Raw genomic sequence first — 16,386 nt, forward strand, 5'->3', positions numbered from 1 at the left:
GAGCCAAGGCTATCATCTTGCATTAATTGTCCGCATATCCGTGGATTGATTAGCGGAAGGATTCAGGCCAGTAGCTTAGCTGTGCTGTCGAATGGGCACATGCTCAACCACGGCCACTAAGCCATGTCTTGTGCAGGGAAACCCACGACGAGCCATGCAATGTGACGTGATGGGTCTGAAGGGGATGGGAGAAGAAACATCGCACGAGAACGACATAACCGACTCAGCACGACGCCGGCGGCCTTGGGTGTCTCCTTGTTACTTGGTAGGTGCCTTTGGCGGCGTGCCCGCTGCCTTTCATGGAGTCCTGGGGAAGGGCATGATCAAGAAGGCCCGGCGTGTCGCAGTGGTCGTTCATGTGGTCTTGTCCTTCCTCATCCGCTGGCAGAGTTCAGCGTCGTGACTTCGAATCCTGCTTTAGGCTCGTGCCATGTCTTCTTCATCCCTGCATCCCGCTCTTCCAACATCCCTCGTTATCCCTCTCTCAGCTCTCCTTTAGCATCACGTTGTCATGATTATTTTTATCCCCGACTACTCTGTGCTCAGTTCATTCCTATAACCCTCTCTCCTCAGTCGTCAATCCTATAGACTTGCGCTGTCCTGCATCATCCCGTCCCTCGTTCTGAGTCTAGGACATCCCGCTCTGATGGAAGCGGTTTAAATCCCACCGGCACCTCGAGGCCTCTGTGACGGCCCTCCCAACTACCCTTCCTATGGCTGCAGATGCACCTCCTGACCGTGGTCGCTCTACCCTCCGCCGAGATGAGAGCACGGCCCGACAGACGGCCACTCGCTCCTCCCCCGACCGGTCCTCGAGAAGACGGTCCACAAAACGCCAGTCGTCGAGCAGTCCTTCGTCGGACGGTGAGAAGTCGAGGCCGAGGATAGAAAAATGGACCTTGGGCATACTGAACGATAAGGAGACCGAAGAAGTTCCCGGCACCGTCTTGCTGCTGTCCTCAAATCGAAATGAACCTCTCGGTCTGGAATATCAGCGTGGCCGGCGGAGCAGTTCCTCCATGCCTGCTCAGCCTCTGTCACCTAGGCGTCTCTCGGTGGCGTCGAAGAAGAGAACCAAGGACGGCCAAGTGATCCTCGATCCGCAGCCGGACGACTCGTTAAACGATCCTCTCAACTGGCCTGCATGGCGGCGAGATATCGCCCTTCTCTCTTTGGGGTTTTATTGCATGCTGGGTGGCGGCATGACACCGATTCTGGCCGCCGGTTTCACCAACGTTTCCCAGTCGTTCCACGTTTCGTATTCTAGTGTCGCCCTGACCACGGGCTTGTACATGATGGGCATGGGAGTCGGTAGTGTCGTCTTCTCGCCTACTGCCATCCTTTTTGGGAAACGGCCCGTCTATCTGGCTTCAGCGGTGATGTTCATTCTCACTTTGGTCTGGTGTGCTCTGGCGCCCAGTTACGCCCAATTGGCCACCGCAAGGGTCTTTCAGGGAATATCCGTGAGTCCTGTGGAATGCTTGCCGTCTGCCACCATTGCCGAAATCTTTTTTCTACATGAGAGGGCGTTTCGCGTCGGCATATACACTCTTCTGCTTCTTGGTGGGAAGAACTTGGTGCCCCTGGTGAGCGCGGCGATCATCAACGCCAAGGGATGGAGATGGGTGTTTTGGTGAGTTTCGGAACTAGAGTGTGCACTTATTCTACTAATACCGGGCAGGGTTGTCGCGATTGTTGCAGGCTTCGGCCTCGTTATTCTGTTCCTCTTTGTGCCCGAAACTTTTTGGGATCGGACGCCGAGACCCAAGTCAAGGAGACCAACCGTTCATCGAAGCCTGTCTAACCTGCTTCATCCTTTGCATCAGAACAAAAACAATGCGTCCGAACACATGCCCATTGATGGCGATGCGCTCCAAGTGGCTATCGACAAGGCTATGACCCCTAGACAACACCGGCTGCACGAGCAAAACGCACACGCTAGGTTTGAGGACGAGATCGAAGACGCCAAACTCGAGGAACATGAAGTAGAGGTGAAAGACCATTTTGACCCTCAATCTTCAGCCGAACATCAACGCAATGCTCCTGACGAGAAAAATCCCCCGGATCTGGCCCTCGTAACGGACGGCGCGCATGATGTGAAAAGTTCGGAGGAAGTCAATCGAGGAAGCACCGCGGAAGTGGGATCGATCGCACAAGCAGATCCTGTTGCTCTTCCTCGAAAGAAGCCCCAACCCTCAGGATTATCTCTGCCGCCTTCGCCAGATCCTCGCTCCTTCAGTAGACCCTGGGATGGGATCTCCAATGGCATGCCGATGATTTTACTGCCAGGCTTGAGGCCTCCTTCGAGCGGTGCAGGCGCCGATACAAGGTTTTCCGAAGATGATCCCACAGTTCCACATCTGCATCATCTCAATTCTCCATACTACGTCGAGCTCGAAAGGACCGATGACTATCTCGGCCATCATGAAGCTTCTGAATCGCAGAGCGTCACATCCAGAGAGCCAAAACGAGACCTGGCGAGATCCGACACGGCTGTTACACTACCTGGTTCCCCCATCAGTCTTGAAAAGTCAATATCCAGGAGCATCAACGACGGCGTGGCTTCTCCCAAAATCGCCCGCTACACGACTAATCTCAAGCATTCGCCGCCAAAATCTTACATTGAAACCCTTCGACCCTGGAACGGAAGGCTGAGCAAAGCGAATTGGTTCCTCGTTGCACTTCGGCCTTTCATCCTGTTTGCTTATCCGAGCGTCCTGTGGGCGGCGTTGGTATACTCTTTGTCGATCGGCTGGCTTATCGTGCTATCCGAGTCAATTTCTGACATCTATCGAAACCGAGATACGTACAACTTTACAGCTCTGCAGGCTGGGTTGGTTTACGTTTCACCATTTGTCGGCGGGATTCTGGGGACAGCAGTGGCGGGACGGGTCTCCGACGTCATCATCCGCTTCATGGCTCGCAAAAATGGCGGCGTCTACGAACCGGAATTTCGCCTTGTTATGGCTATCCCAGTCGCCATCAGCACGGCGATCGGCCTCATGGGCTTTGGGTGGTCTGCTCAAGAGCGAGATGCATGGATTGTCCCCACCATCTTCTTCGGTGTCATTTCCTTTGGTTGCTCCTTGGGAAGTACCACATCCATCACCTTTTGCGTTGACAGCTACAGACAATACGCCGGCGAGGCGCTAGTGACACTGAATTTCAGCAAGAACATCTTTCACGGGCTTGTGTTTAGTCTGTTCTTCGCGAATTGGCTAGAGGAAGACGGGCCCAAGACCACCTTCTTGGCGATTGGGGGTATCCAGATTGCCTGTATGCTGACGGCAATTCCAATGTATATTTATGGGAAGAGAGCCCGGATGTGGACAGTCAGATGTGCTTTCATGGAAAACTTCTGAGATCCGAGACTGCACGCCTGAGGCGGATGGAGACTGACTTGTGTGAAAGATATTGACCGTGGCGTTGCGGCATGAACTTCTGCGTCTTTGAGTTTCAGCAAGGGAGGCACGGTGCCTGGCTTTTGGGGAGTCTTGGACTATCATTCTTCTGGCATTCAGCATAGCGGTGGCGTTGATGACATTGATGGCGTCGATGGCTTTTCTTACTCATGAACAACGACAACCGCACCATGATCAGGGTATCCAGGTCCCTGGTGGTGTATGGGCACCCGCCGAGGGCATGGCTGCAATGAATGAGGACTCGGGGAAACAACTCAACTAGACGGGTTGGGGAGGATATTGCATGGGGCGGCATTGGCACGAGCCGGACGATGCCACCCTTATCCCTGTCAAACCTAGAGTGTGATAAAGAGCACCTAACGTCTTAAGGACACGAGAACCCTAGAGAATCCATATATATGTAGGTTAAACACGACAGCGAAACCTCCCAGGGGCCGATGTCTACCATATATCTTGTCTCCTCCTACGACAGCGGCGGCGTTGGCGTTGATGACGTGGTTGTTATATCCACCGAGCTGAGCCGCAGGCCCCCGAGGCACATATATATCTCCGCCGGGTTTCCAGGGGCTGTCCCTTGACTCTCTCGTCTTTTCTATATTCTCCCTCCCTCTCTCCCGCACGCGTCTAATGCCTTGGATGTTTCCGGCATTCCCTCATTCCCTGCTCGACCCCCATGCATATAAATCTATGCCGTCCTCGCTGCCATCACGGGTCCTGGAGCCTGCTGCATTGACTGCGCACCGCTGCGCATTCTAGATGCCTCGTGCCATATACCATGTCCATGTACATTGTGCAGTGTACTACTATACATGGTTGGGGTCCTTTTTGGCTCCGGCGGCCGCACGGAGGGAGGGAGCGACGATGGTGAAGGAAATATGGAGAAAAGGCTGTGATTACAGGATAATAGGACATATGCGGCACCAGCACCAGCACCAGCACAGGATAGGAATTGACATGATAAGATATGGTAGGATAGGATAGGATCGGACCGAATAGGACCGAATAGGCAAGTGTGAACAGTGGCAGAGTGGAGTTACCAGCCATATAAAAGTGTATGTACTTTGTAAACCACGATTGAGGGCGGAAATAGAAAAGGCGGTTGCCGACGATACGATGATTTCCCTCGTATCCCATGGGCGGCCACCACCGCGCACCGAGCAGATCAGCCCTGTGGTCGGAAGGTTATGTTCTCGTAAGTCGAGAGCAGCTTTTCTCAGAGTTCGCGTCATTGATCGGAAGCGAGTGGGGGAGACGGTATTTTTGGACGGTGAAGGGGCCGAGCAACTCTTGGGAACCGTCTTCTCGACGAGAGAGATTCTGTGGTCGATCGGTACTGAAGACGGTTGCAGGCTTGGTCTTTGCTCTCTCCATCATGTTTTGGATGACATCCAATAGTCCAATGCTTGGGTTATTCCACCTACTTCCCCTCGGAAGGTTCAATCAGCAGGAGCGACGATTTCTGATCCAGTCGAGACGGAAATCACGCTGCATATGATTGTGGTTAGGCGAGAACCACAGATAGATCCCTCGCTGGCATACGCTGCCCTCAAGGAGCAGTATGGAGTCCCTCAAAAACCAAGCAGCTCTTCGACTCGGGAGGGAGCTGTCATCTTCGGGTGTAGGCAGACTTACCTAGACCGTTGCAGTGAGGAAATATATTGAGGCTCGAAATAGAACATGTGTGAAAGAGTCTGCTGGACCGCAGAAAATCCCTAGCCCCCTCGCGTAGACGGTGCCACTTGAAGCAGTCGACTGGGTTGTCACTGCAACCTGCAAACATGCCTCTGATCGGCCGGTGTGAAAAGGGCGGTGCATCGCTTGATCTCGTGTAAATCATCGTAAGGCTTACTGCCAAATTCATCATATGATATGTCGAGAAATAGCCTTGCGGATATCCCATCAAACCAGGGCCATACAGAGGGCCATTGAGCGGAGACGTACTCCATTTTTTCTCCGCTGCATACATGTACTATGGGTCGATAGAGCCAGTCGCACCGGCAAGTGTTGACGCACCGATTGTCCCGTCCGTTTGTGGTAGAGCGAGAGAAGGCATGGCGAACGTTCCAAAGCTCTTGGCCCCAAAAATAGTTCCATACTTGGTAGACATGTCGAAATTCAGAAGAGGCATAGCCTGGCAGGAGGACAGGGGAACAGATGGTGGTGACGGCCGATGATGGCTGCAGCAACATTCACAGGGGAATTCCGTCTCCAAAGCCGTTCAAAAATTCCCCCCTCCCCCTCGAGAGAGAGCATTCGCCACCCAACAACGTCGAGCCTTCCCAGGAACGGCCAAACTCCGCTGGCTGTGAAAGAACATGGCGCTCGGAAGGGCCGAAGTGCCCCTATACATACAGTGCAACCAGTATAGGCAGCCGCATTCCCCGTGTACAGAGTATGAAGTCGGCCAAGATATCCGCCGTGGGCGAGCATCGGAGGTTGGCGAATGTTGCGGCGCCTGGCAGTATTTTTGGAAGTGGCTTCATCTCGGTGGAGTCAGGCCTTCCCAGATTGAAGAGGAGCCTCGCTTAACTCTCCAGGTGAATGGATGGACTGTATCGTGCGTTGCCGGTGAGTCGACTGCCGGGGACTTAGTCAGAGTGATACGGGGGGGGAGGGGTCGTTTTCGTTTAGAGTTGGACGCGAAGGTTGTCGTGATGCTCGATCATTAACCAGATTCCGTGGGGTACCACGATGGGACAGAGTTTGTGGGCGACTGTCCCCAGCCGTGACATCAAGGAACTAATCCCAGAGAGGTGGATTTCGCGTAGGATGATCAGCGGGATCCTTTCTCATTTCCCCAATCGACTTGTAACTTTTGGAGACGAGCGATTTTTGGGACCGGCAAGGCAGACATTGTTTTACGAGGTAGTGGATGGTGCGTAAACAAACCGGGACGGGTGACGGCACGTGGCTCGCCCACATCGTTCGTTTCATGCAGGAAACATCCGGATTCTCTGTGCCGGGCCTCGTATGTCCCCTTTGCAGGCAAAGGGAGTTTCCCGCCTACCAAGTAACAAGGACAAGTCTGTTAACTCACCACGGGAGGTGATGGCGCAATCTAACCCGAATAGGCGCAGAGAAGGCCCTGGCGGCCCTGACTAACTGGGTGGGAGGCATGTAGGCGAACCAGGCAGACACGCGATGCGCATGTCGACGAGAAATTGATTGACAGTCATCCGGGGGTGGTAAGCATGTACCACAGTGGTCGGTCTGTAGATTGGAAATCGACGTTACGCCAATTCCTTTTGCCTGGCTGCTTAGGCCCTAGACATTCTGGGCGCCCGGCATCGAACTGGATGAAGTCAATCTAGGCGCCTCAGCTCGTCTAGGATGTCACTCAGGCATTGCTCATAATTGTGGCTGTGGTACCCAGTTCAGTACCTCGGTCGGCGACAAATGAGCAAGCTTTCTTTCCGTGGGGGTCATCTGACTCAAGGCATCAAGGCAAAGGCTTTTTGTAGGCAGCGAAATAAAAATCTCTCGCGATCGATGGCCGGGTAGCTCGCGAAACATCGGGCCCGCGGGTGTAATTGGAAGCGTCCAGAGCTGCTTGCTTTGTAAATCCATATGGCCGAACAAGGCGGCGCCGTTTTAGGGGGCTAAAGAGCTAAACAGCCTTCCGACCAGCCTTTTTTGGTCGTCGTGTCTGTGCTCACCAATCCCCGTGCGTCGAGATGGACCAGGGAGCCACATGCCTTGTCCAGGGGGTTGGTCATGACGCAGGCCAGGGTTTGTGGACTGTGTTTATGAGTCGACGTTGTTGATTGAGCCATTGATTGTCCTGATTCTGTTCCATTAAGTTACTTGCCCGCTGTTGCGATGTAACGCCAATTCTTCGGCATGACCAAAGACAGAGGACCCTGCGAGAAGGTTCAGAGCATCGAGCACTTTGTCCATTGGTTGATGGGCATTTGCTTCGTCCCAGAGTGCTGCTCATAGTACTATGTCCGGTTGCAGTAGGGTCCCTCCAGGATATTCTTGACTGTGCTTGCAGATTCAGGGCTATAATTATGTGATAGTCCCTCTGGCTGGCGTTTGGAACTTTTGGAAGGTGAAGCCACCAGGCAAGAAGAGGTATCTCGTGGAATAGGGACAGGTGTACTGATCAACCACACCCTCTCCTGATACGCACCGGATACGACAGTCGTCCTTTTGCTGTGTTGAACGAGGCTGTGCCCCTGGCGACAAACCACACACGTCGGATGCTGGACTTATTGGTTCTCAGGCCCTGATTGCAAAGGCCCGTTGGATGTGCATGTCGTAAGGCATCACTGTTTCTGCTGGTATATATCTCCCCTCGAGATACTGGATCGGAGTTGCTCTGTCCCTTTCAGAAGTCTCACTGAGACCTCTTCAGCTTTCTTTCCGCATGATTATGGACAAAAGGCCATCGACTACCTGTACATCATACGATCAGTCCACATTAGAAGAGCACGCCAAAGGGTCACCATCAGACTCGCCCCTCAAGGAACCACAATCGATCGGCTTTGGCCTAGAAGACCCTCCTCGAAGAAGTCCCGCACCCCCCCACGAGCCTATTTTGTACGATTTCGCAAAAGAAGGGGAGGAGATAGATCCGGCGACAAGTACCTGGGCCGAAGATCAGTCGTCAGGTGGAAGTCCCACGGAAACCGGCGATCAACCGTCTCAAGACGAAGCCAAAGGAAAAGAGCGAGAAATGAGTTATCCAGGCGACTATTACCACCACTCAAGAGCGAGCGCGTCACCCAGTGATCGCCGACCTGACATATCGAGAACAAGCCCGAGTAGCTCTGCCAGCACGCCTCGGCAAGGCTCAGAGGCCCCAAAAGGCGACGACAAAAAAGACGATCGAACAGGAAGTGGCGGCGGCAGTGGGAGTGGTAGTGGAAGTGGTAGTGCAAGTGCAAGCGCAAGCGGGAGTGGCAGTAGTCGCTCGAGACTTGTTGCAGGAGTCTTTGTGAGATATTGATACGGAGCACGGTAGCATGAGAGTCCAAGCCATGGACGGGATGTTTCTTCATCGCACTTCAGCACTCTCCCCTTTTCTGGCACTGGGTTAGACACATCTCCTGTATTCCTAAGTCGGCTCATTATAATATGTCCAAGCTAGAAGAAAGTCGTTGCATTTCGGATTGAATGCACGCTGAGTGATTTCTTTCCTGTCTCTTTATCTTGTCGTCGACAAAACAGCATAGCACTATCTATCGTACTGGTGATTCTACCCCCCTAGCTTACTGGATCTACCATGTCAGCCGAATCATAGCTCTGTGCTGCATGCACACATGCAGACTTGTGTTGTATTTCATTAGATAGAGGCCCGCATCTGGGATCACTCTTGTGGTATTCATCGTATCATCTGAAAGTCCGAAATTTTTCCCGCTACATCACTTTGGTGGAGGAGACGGATTCTGCGTCTGCAAGTTTCTCTTCATTTCGGGCATTCCTGGGACTGGAATTCGTGGTACTTGCGATGTGGCATAGGCTCTCTGGGAGAAGGCGTTGCCGGGTACATAACGAGATGGACTTGTAGAGCCCGACACCTGCGACATCTGCGGTGAGGATGGCTGCATCGATTGCGGAGGTGTCGCGTTGTAGTCCAGAGGCGTCACTGTCGTCCAAGCCTGCGGCGCAGCTGGAAGGACTGGATCTGGTTGAGGTGTGTCCTCGAAATAGCTGACTCTGGCTGGTGCTGAGGTGGTCGCGGTCACTGGCTCTGGTGGTGACACATCGGGAATAGTCGGGATCGTTCGCGAACCTGCTGCGTTCTCGGTACTTGGCAGCGAGAGACCACTATGGCGCGCTGCTCGTCGCCGACCCCTGGTGGACTCGCGTCTGAGAATGTCTCGCACTTCTTCAACATCATTCGAGCGTTGCTTATTCATCTGACGCTCTCGCTCATGGTCGACAACCTCTTCAGGGTCAACGGCCACCTTACGCTTCACCAAATGGTCAACTGCTGCCGCTTCCGTAAGCTCCCTTCCAGTCGACGGACTAAGGAAGTCACTTGATTTGGCTTTTGACAAGTCGATGTGAGGCTTATTCTTCTCCAATAGGGGAACGAGTCTCTTCTTATCCAGGTTCTCGTCAAACTCTTCCCTGTTCTTTTTTGCAACTTCATCGCTGATCGCGACGGAGTACGTCGGGTTAGCCTTGTCACCGGCAGCAGGACCGGCACCACCTGGTCCATAAAGTGGAACTTTCCGCACGGCCATGACAAGGGCGCACATAAATTTGTTTCTTCTTGCTGCTCGTACGGCCTCGTTTGCCCAATTAGATTTGTGCCGGATCTCAATTCTAAGTTCCATCTTGTTCATTTCGGCCAGGCCGGTGACCTCGACGTCAATATCCGGCTGAAAGTCGCGTGCGTTATCTTTGTCTCGGACAAAGGTGGTCATTTCCTTCTTGAGCAAATCGATATCCTCAAACGTGGTGTCGAAACTGACATATAGTTGAACCTGTTCGCGCATAGCTTTGCTGCGAGACACGTTGTCGATCCAGAGAGAATTGAGGACGATGTTGGGAACTTGAGTTCGCTTGTGATCTTTGACCCGCCGGAACACGGTATAAAGAAGAGACATGCGTTCCACCACGTATTGGGTGTCGGTAATGTCGACTCTATCACCTACGTCGAACGGATGCTTGACAAATAAGAAGATACAAGACCCGAGGACCTCTTGGGCGGTGGTTGCGAAGACAAAGGACATTGAGAGGAGAGCAGTGCCTGCTGTGGCAAGTGTGGTGGTGAAATTGCGATTGAGCCAGGCGACGAAGATGAATATGATACCGATAAAGACGACTGTGCAGAGGAGGTTGTCGAGGACATTGATGGCTTGGTCGACATCATGCATGCTGCTCGCGATTGATTGACGCTCTCGTCCGAATTCGGTGATTCGAAGGATCATCTCCTCGAGCGAGATGTCTCCGTTGCAATCCACGTCCAAGATCTCGAAGGCTTCGTGAGCTTCTTGCTCTCGATCATGGCCGAGAACGTCGATGATGTCGTCGATGCTGAGGGCATCCTTCCCTTCGAGGACAAAAGACATCCACAGGCGCCGAGCAAGGGCTTCTGCCGAGTGTTTCTTCTCCAAAGCGTGCACCACGATGGAGTGAGAGGCAGTGGGGTTGAAAACCTTTTTGCCGGTGATCTCCTGGGCGACATTTCCAAATGCTGCTGTGACCTTGTCTCCCACCCGTGCGACATTGTGAATTAATTTCATAGGAGTCGCCGAGCCAGATCGTTTGTGCCCAGGTAACAGGCTGTTGCGATTGCTGCGCTCCCCCAAGTCCAGAACATCGTTGATGAGGTAATCTTCTTCGGCGAATTCCCGACAGTATTCCGGGAAGAGCTTGCGAGAAGCCTCGTAAAGCAAGCCAACCAGATGAATGTTCCGCTTCGAGTCTTTGATCTTTTCATCGAACTGCTTGCGGTGGTAGCTGATAGAGAGGAGCTGAATGAGCACCTTTTCCCCGAGTAAGAGCAACGTGGAGAAGACGCAGGCGAAGAGAATGTTCTTGACGATAGATTCCCAGGATTTGAGGCCGGTCTCTCCACGTGACCTTTGATCGGGATTTAATGTCATGATAGGAACGAACGTCGCCAAAGATGTAACAGCCCAGCCAACCAGGGAGAGGGGGATCTCAAGTGAACTGAGAACCAGAGCGTATTTTCTTGTGCCTGGGCTGGCCACTCCGCAAATGAACTGAAAGAGAAAGGGTAAGAAATGAGAGACCAGTTTCGAGGCCCAGAGCGATACCCAAACCACCTCGACCCAGGTAAAGAACCATAAGATCTTGACGCCGCCGATGCGTGCCCGAGGCGCGACCGTGGCTCCGACAATGATGGGAACCGCAATTGCCAAAGCAAGGGGGGCAACATAGATGAAATAGCGGGTCAGCACAGAGAAGTTGTACACTTTCTTATAGAATCTGCCGACTGCGTTCAATGTGCCATCTTCCTTGTCCTGGTTCTGCCGGCCTCGATCTTCCAACCTTCTTCTCCTGCCTGCTGGGCCTCTGTGGAAGTGGGGGCCTTGGTTCTCGTCCATTTTTTCTGAGAATTCTGCATTGTACTGGGAACGCGAGGGAGAGAGTGCATCGGCCTTGCGGGCACCAGTGGCGCTGCCAGAGGTGCTGACCTTTGTCAATGGGATATCAATCGTAACGTCGTTAGGGTTCGCCATGTCCCCAGATGGCTGATGGGTAAGAGGTTGAAATCCCTCCTTCGAAAACCTCTTGTAGTGACCTTTTTGTGACATGCCGCCAAGCTATGCCGCTCGAAGGGTCGAGGTGGAAGTGAAAGAATGTGGGCAGTATCGGCAGTATTTTGGTCGGATATTTGTGACGCGATCAAGTGAATGAAGATCTGAAGCAGACTGTACGCGTACTCTACCTGAGAGGGACGGACGACGTGTGCTAGAGATTGAGCCGGTTTCAAGAAGAAGGGGAACCGGGATACAAGCGAGGGCGATCTGAGAAAAGGAGGAATAAGAAATGTTTGTGTTTGTACAAGATCAACAAGGGTGGTTACAGGGACGGCGACCACCCTCAAATACTAGGTAACAGGTAACAGGTAGTCTGGAGAAGTCAAGCGAGTGCAATGAAAATGGATTGAAGCAATGGAAAGATAGAAAGTGAAGGAACCACATGAATCGAGACCCGATGAGAGCTGCTATGTACTCGATCGGTGCTACCTGCGCCTGTCACATCACCAAGAAAAGTAGGTATTCGATCACGGGCCCCAGAAGCCACTCGCTACCACCAATGCGTGTGGGAGAACCATATTTTTTTTTTTCTCTCTCTCTCTCTCCTGTCCATTTGTGCTCCCTTTTGAATTGCATGACGAAAGCCCTTGTTTCGTAAACACGGGTCCCCTGGTCGAGAATTGAGGGGAAAAATGGGCGAAAAAGGTGAGATTCCGAGATTCCTGTGGCTCTCATTTGCCAGGATTGAAGAGTTTTTTTTGGGCCAGGAACACGGCCCCTCTAACCAGTTACTTCGGCGAGGCCTGCAAGTCCCCCTCGTCAATGGCCCATCCACCACCCTTCCATATCCCCATCAATATCCCATCCATGGCCCGCTTGCAACCGAACGCGGGCCCCAGAAAGAGGAAAGACTGCGGCTGTGGCTTGCGCCATGGCTGATTTGGCTTGAGTCTGATACAAGTTATGAAACAGCTCCAGCTTCATGCAGTCGTTACCCACTGTGGTCGCCCCAACACATCCAGGTACGGCTGAGGAGTACAGAAATACATGGAATTTTCCAGCTGGCTCAGTGCAATGGAGCTGTGTCCAACAGACCATCGACTCGAGATGTGGAGTACACGCTCCTAGAGGTCTCTCAAAGCCAGCCACGAGGCGGTACAACAAGTGATTAAGAAAATGCCAGAGCTCCCAAGCATGTGGTTGACGATACTGTTAAGCGAGGTGAGAGGCTCATTCCCGTGTCATTGGCTCTTGCGAGATTACATTTGCGAAGTCGGGTTGATCACCTGGTAATTCCTTTCCCCTACACAGTGCACGAGAAATAAATCATCAGAGGATTCTCTCAAGTCACATTTCACTTTGTTTGACTGCTCAACAAGACCTGGGCTCGCGGAAGCTCTAGGGTATGAGTGTGCACAATGGAGCTTGGACGGTCTCTCAGTATCGCGTCACAGACAGGACTTGTTGGCCCATCAATCACTCGTTCTTTATGCCACAAAGACCTGCTTTGTGGTAACAATTTGGTTTTGTTCTGCCGCTTCTCTGCCGCCCTTTGGCCCTAGTTGTGTTCTTTGACAACCAAATGACACCGGAATGATTGTTTCAAGTGGGTTGTTGAAGGAACCCAAGACTATAAATGGCCCGGTCCATGGGTAATCAATCACCAATGCAAGCTGCCCACTTCAGGCAAACCAAGGTAAGTACACACCAACTCAGAACACGGTAACACAGAAAATAGCTACTTTCTCAAGGGCTTCTTGGTTTGATATGCAAAATGCCTTTCCAAGAGGCGAAGCCCACGGTTCGAAAGTTCACCGATGCCAACGGAAGAAAATGGTTGGTCAGGGAAAAGAACCCAGGCCGTTCGCAACAGCCATCTGCTGCTTCCCGACAAGAGCGAGCGCCGCCTCGATATGAGGAACGCGACCCTCGACGGGAAGTGCATAGCCGTCAACGCGGGGGATCTCGTTCAGGGTACGAAGAACGTCCTTTACAACGAGGATTACAGGCGCCACCTCAGCCAGAACTGCGCCAGGCGTCACGCCCACAGCGTCGATCACACTACCAAGAGGGCAGCATTCGAGCGTCAGGCTCTGCGAATGCTCGTCGATCTTCTGATGGAGCACACAGGGAGTCTCAATCCCATGGATACTGGCCTCAACAACGATATATTGACCACCAGGAGGATGCGGCCCGTACAGCTGACCGAGCCAAACGGCAAGCCAAGAAGGAAAAGTACATCAAGTGGCTGATGTTCTTCATCTCATGATCTCGAGGAGGGGGTGTGTGCGACAACAGAAAAAGGTAAGTCTCTCTCCAGCGGTTGGCAAGGTATGTAGTTTCCAGGTGGCACAATGATTCCTGGTCAATGAGTTGAAGAGTTAAGTGCATACATGCACCCGGGTGTGTTTTTGCACAAATAATCGAAAACAGCAGCTTGCTTTGGTCCATTGTGTACTTCCCCGTATTACATGTGCAAAACTCATCCTACTGGGAGGTGAAACACCCCCTCCCTTACTATTACCTACTTTGTACGTATGTACATTCCTTTGTTGAGCAGTAAAAGAGTCCTCGTGACACGCCCTTCGGACCAACACTCTCTTCTCTGTTCCTTAGTAGTCATCCAACATGTTCCTGTCTAGAATAACCCGCGGCCACACGCGGGCCGGGCGAGAGCATGAACGAATGCTTTGATTTCTCTTACCCCATCCTATGTCACCCACTGGATCCTAAACGTAGCATTGAACGGCATCAATTCGTCACAGGGCGGAAACACGCAAAAAATGACCTGGGCCACTGCATAGAAGAATGCTGAGCAAGAAAGGAGCCCGCACTCGCTCGCTTACCCCGGGGAGGCATTAGGGAAGCATTTTCCTTTTTTCTTGTTCCCATGCAATCAACGCATTCCGCTTCTTACGCAACTCGAAGCCTCGTGATCCTTTGTTGCTACACGCGCTCACCGCAACACTTCCTCCCTCTTCCGGGCCTTTTACCCTTACATTCATTCTTTGTTTTCTTCCGTCCTGTGTTTTCCCTTACTTGCGTTCTTAGGTGGCATTGGTCCAACTCATTCACCTCCTCAGAACTTCTCAGGGCTTCAACCAGGGCTTTATTTTCAGAATTCGGTCCGAAACAATACCAACCACAACAAACCAAACAAGGTCACGACGACAAATCACAACGACAAAGAAACTCGAAAACCCACTACAGACATCCATTGCAATATCAGGCAGACAGTTGAATTTGGAAATCCGACATGTCTACTTCAACGTCGCCTCAAGCCTGCGTCCCCGTCGCCGCGGACTCCCAATCCGACATCGCCACCTTCATCTCCATCATCACGGCGGCCTTTTCTAGCACAGCCCTCACAACGGCATTCATAGTGGATATCGACAAGACGCCGCCGCCGTATCCGTCGCCACTGATCGACGCTGCTCGGCGAGAACGACATTTCTCCCGCGGGATACTGGAGAGCGCGGCCTCGGGCGCCGAGCTGGTGCACGCGGGCGATTGGTCTGCCATAGCGTTGTGGGAGACTCCCACGTACCAGGGCAAGCCGTTCATAGACTCAAAAGCTCAGCCCGGTCCGCTCCTGAGCGAATGGCGAGACAGAGTCAAGGCCGCCAAGGCAAAGTATCTCGCTGTGCCGGCTGTCTCAAACGCTACATCTGCCAATGCCAATGCTGAGGAATCAAACTCCAATTCACCAGCGGCTTCAGTATCTGAATCCAGCTCCGACCACCACAGCCACGACAACACCCAAGAACGCCCACTGCGGCCGTTCTACCACCTCTCGTTCCTGGCCCGCAACCCCACAAAACAACGCGTCCAAGGGAGTATCAAGGCGGTGATGACACCCTTTCTCGAGCGCGCCAAGGTAGAAGGGGTGCCCGCGTGGCTAGAAGCCACCACCCCGCAAGCGGTGCGGCTGTATATACATTTCGGATTCCGGGTCGTCGAGGAGATTGTGGTGGGGAAGGGCTTGGTCGATGCTCTGGGATGGCCCGCTGCAGGAGACAGCGCCGAGGGCGTCAAGGCATGGGCAATGATATTCGATGCGCATTTGAGCGATTGAGGAGACTGCGTTCTGGCAAACCAGAACAACAGGTTGCATTCTCCTCTTTCTTTCCCTCCCCCTCCCCCTTCTTCAGAGCCCCTTTCAGCAAAGAGGAACACAGATCGGCCCGGACCATCAACAAAAAGGCAGTCCAGCAATTGTCCAATGACACATGGGGACGGAAGAGCTCTACCCGGAGGGAAGGCCCGATAACCCCCCTACCTCTTCGGATAGGGAAAGAAGAGTACACGGAGGACAAGGGGAGTATGGGTACAAAAGAGCAGCCCAGTCGCAAACCTATCAAACCTACCTGTATGCTCCCTACCTAATTGATCAGGGCAAGGTAGGGCAGTGCGGACGGGTTCTTGGGAATGCAATGGGATGAAATGGAATGGAATGGAATGAAATGAAATGAAATGTGTTTTTTCAACACACGTACAAGCATGCAGTCCGATAGGTATGGAAGGGGTCAAGGCACAAAAGGGGATGAAAATGGAATCGAGACTGCAGCTTCCCCCTTCCTTTCTTCTTCTGCTTCTTTCTTTTTTGCACGATCCATTCACTTTTTTGGGGAGGGGGGAACTTTGGCATTGAGGTCTTCTTCCATTCTTTTCGCTCGATCGGTTATGGTTGTTGTTGTTGTTGTTGTTGTTGTTGTTGTTGTTGTTGTTGTTGTTGTTGTTGTTGTTGTTGTTGTTGTTGTTGTTGTTGTTGTTGTTGTTGT

General features: G+C 52.6%; 5 protein-coding genes across 5 annotated transcripts; 4 read left to right on the top strand and 1 right to left on the bottom strand.

The window, feature by feature from the left end:
- Positions 1 to 713: 713 nt before the first annotated feature.
- Positions 714 to 3,362, top strand: Z519_07689 (uncharacterized protein; the record flags this gene model as incomplete). Its single annotated transcript, XM_016765421.1, has 2 exons — positions 714 to 1,633; positions 1,682 to 3,362. The coding sequence occupies 2 exons, from the start codon at positions 714 to 716 to the stop codon at positions 3,360 to 3,362; spliced, it is 2,601 nt and encodes an 866-aa protein (XP_016618390.1).
- A 4,435-nt stretch (positions 3,363 to 7,797) lies between these two features.
- Positions 7,798 to 8,373, top strand: Z519_07690 (uncharacterized protein; the record flags this gene model as incomplete). Its single annotated transcript, XM_016765422.1, has 1 exon — positions 7,798 to 8,373. The coding sequence occupies one exon, from the start codon at positions 7,798 to 7,800 to the stop codon at positions 8,371 to 8,373; it is 576 nt and encodes a 191-aa protein (XP_016618391.1).
- Positions 8,374 to 8,788: 415 nt separating this feature from the next.
- On the bottom strand, positions 8,789 to 11,584 carry Z519_07691 (uncharacterized protein; the record flags this gene model as incomplete). Its single annotated transcript, XM_016765423.1, has 1 exon — positions 8,789 to 11,584. One exon carries the CDS (start codon positions 11,582 to 11,584, stop codon positions 8,789 to 8,791), a length of 2,796 nt encoding a protein of 931 aa, XP_016618392.1.
- A 1,795-nt stretch (positions 11,585 to 13,379) lies between these two features.
- On the top strand, positions 13,380 to 13,874 carry Z519_07692 (uncharacterized protein; the record flags this gene model as incomplete). Its single annotated transcript, XM_016765424.1, has 1 exon — positions 13,380 to 13,874. The coding sequence occupies one exon, from the start codon at positions 13,380 to 13,382 to the stop codon at positions 13,872 to 13,874; it is 495 nt and encodes a 164-aa protein (XP_016618393.1).
- A 987-nt stretch (positions 13,875 to 14,861) lies between these two features.
- Z519_07693 (uncharacterized protein) lies at positions 14,862 to 15,680 on the top strand (the record flags this gene model as incomplete). The annotated part of the gene is made up of 1 exon (XM_016765425.1): positions 14,862 to 15,680. The coding sequence occupies one exon, from the start codon at positions 14,862 to 14,864 to the stop codon at positions 15,678 to 15,680; it is 819 nt and encodes a 272-aa protein (XP_016618394.1).
- Positions 15,681 to 16,386: the final 706 nt, after the last annotated feature.

The sequence above is a fragment of the Cladophialophora bantiana genome (assembly GCF_000835475.1).
Source record: "Cladophialophora bantiana CBS 173.52 unplaced genomic scaffold supercont1.11, whole genome shotgun sequence".
NCBI lineage: Eukaryota > Fungi > Ascomycota > Eurotiomycetes > Chaetothyriales > Herpotrichiellaceae > Cladophialophora > Cladophialophora bantiana.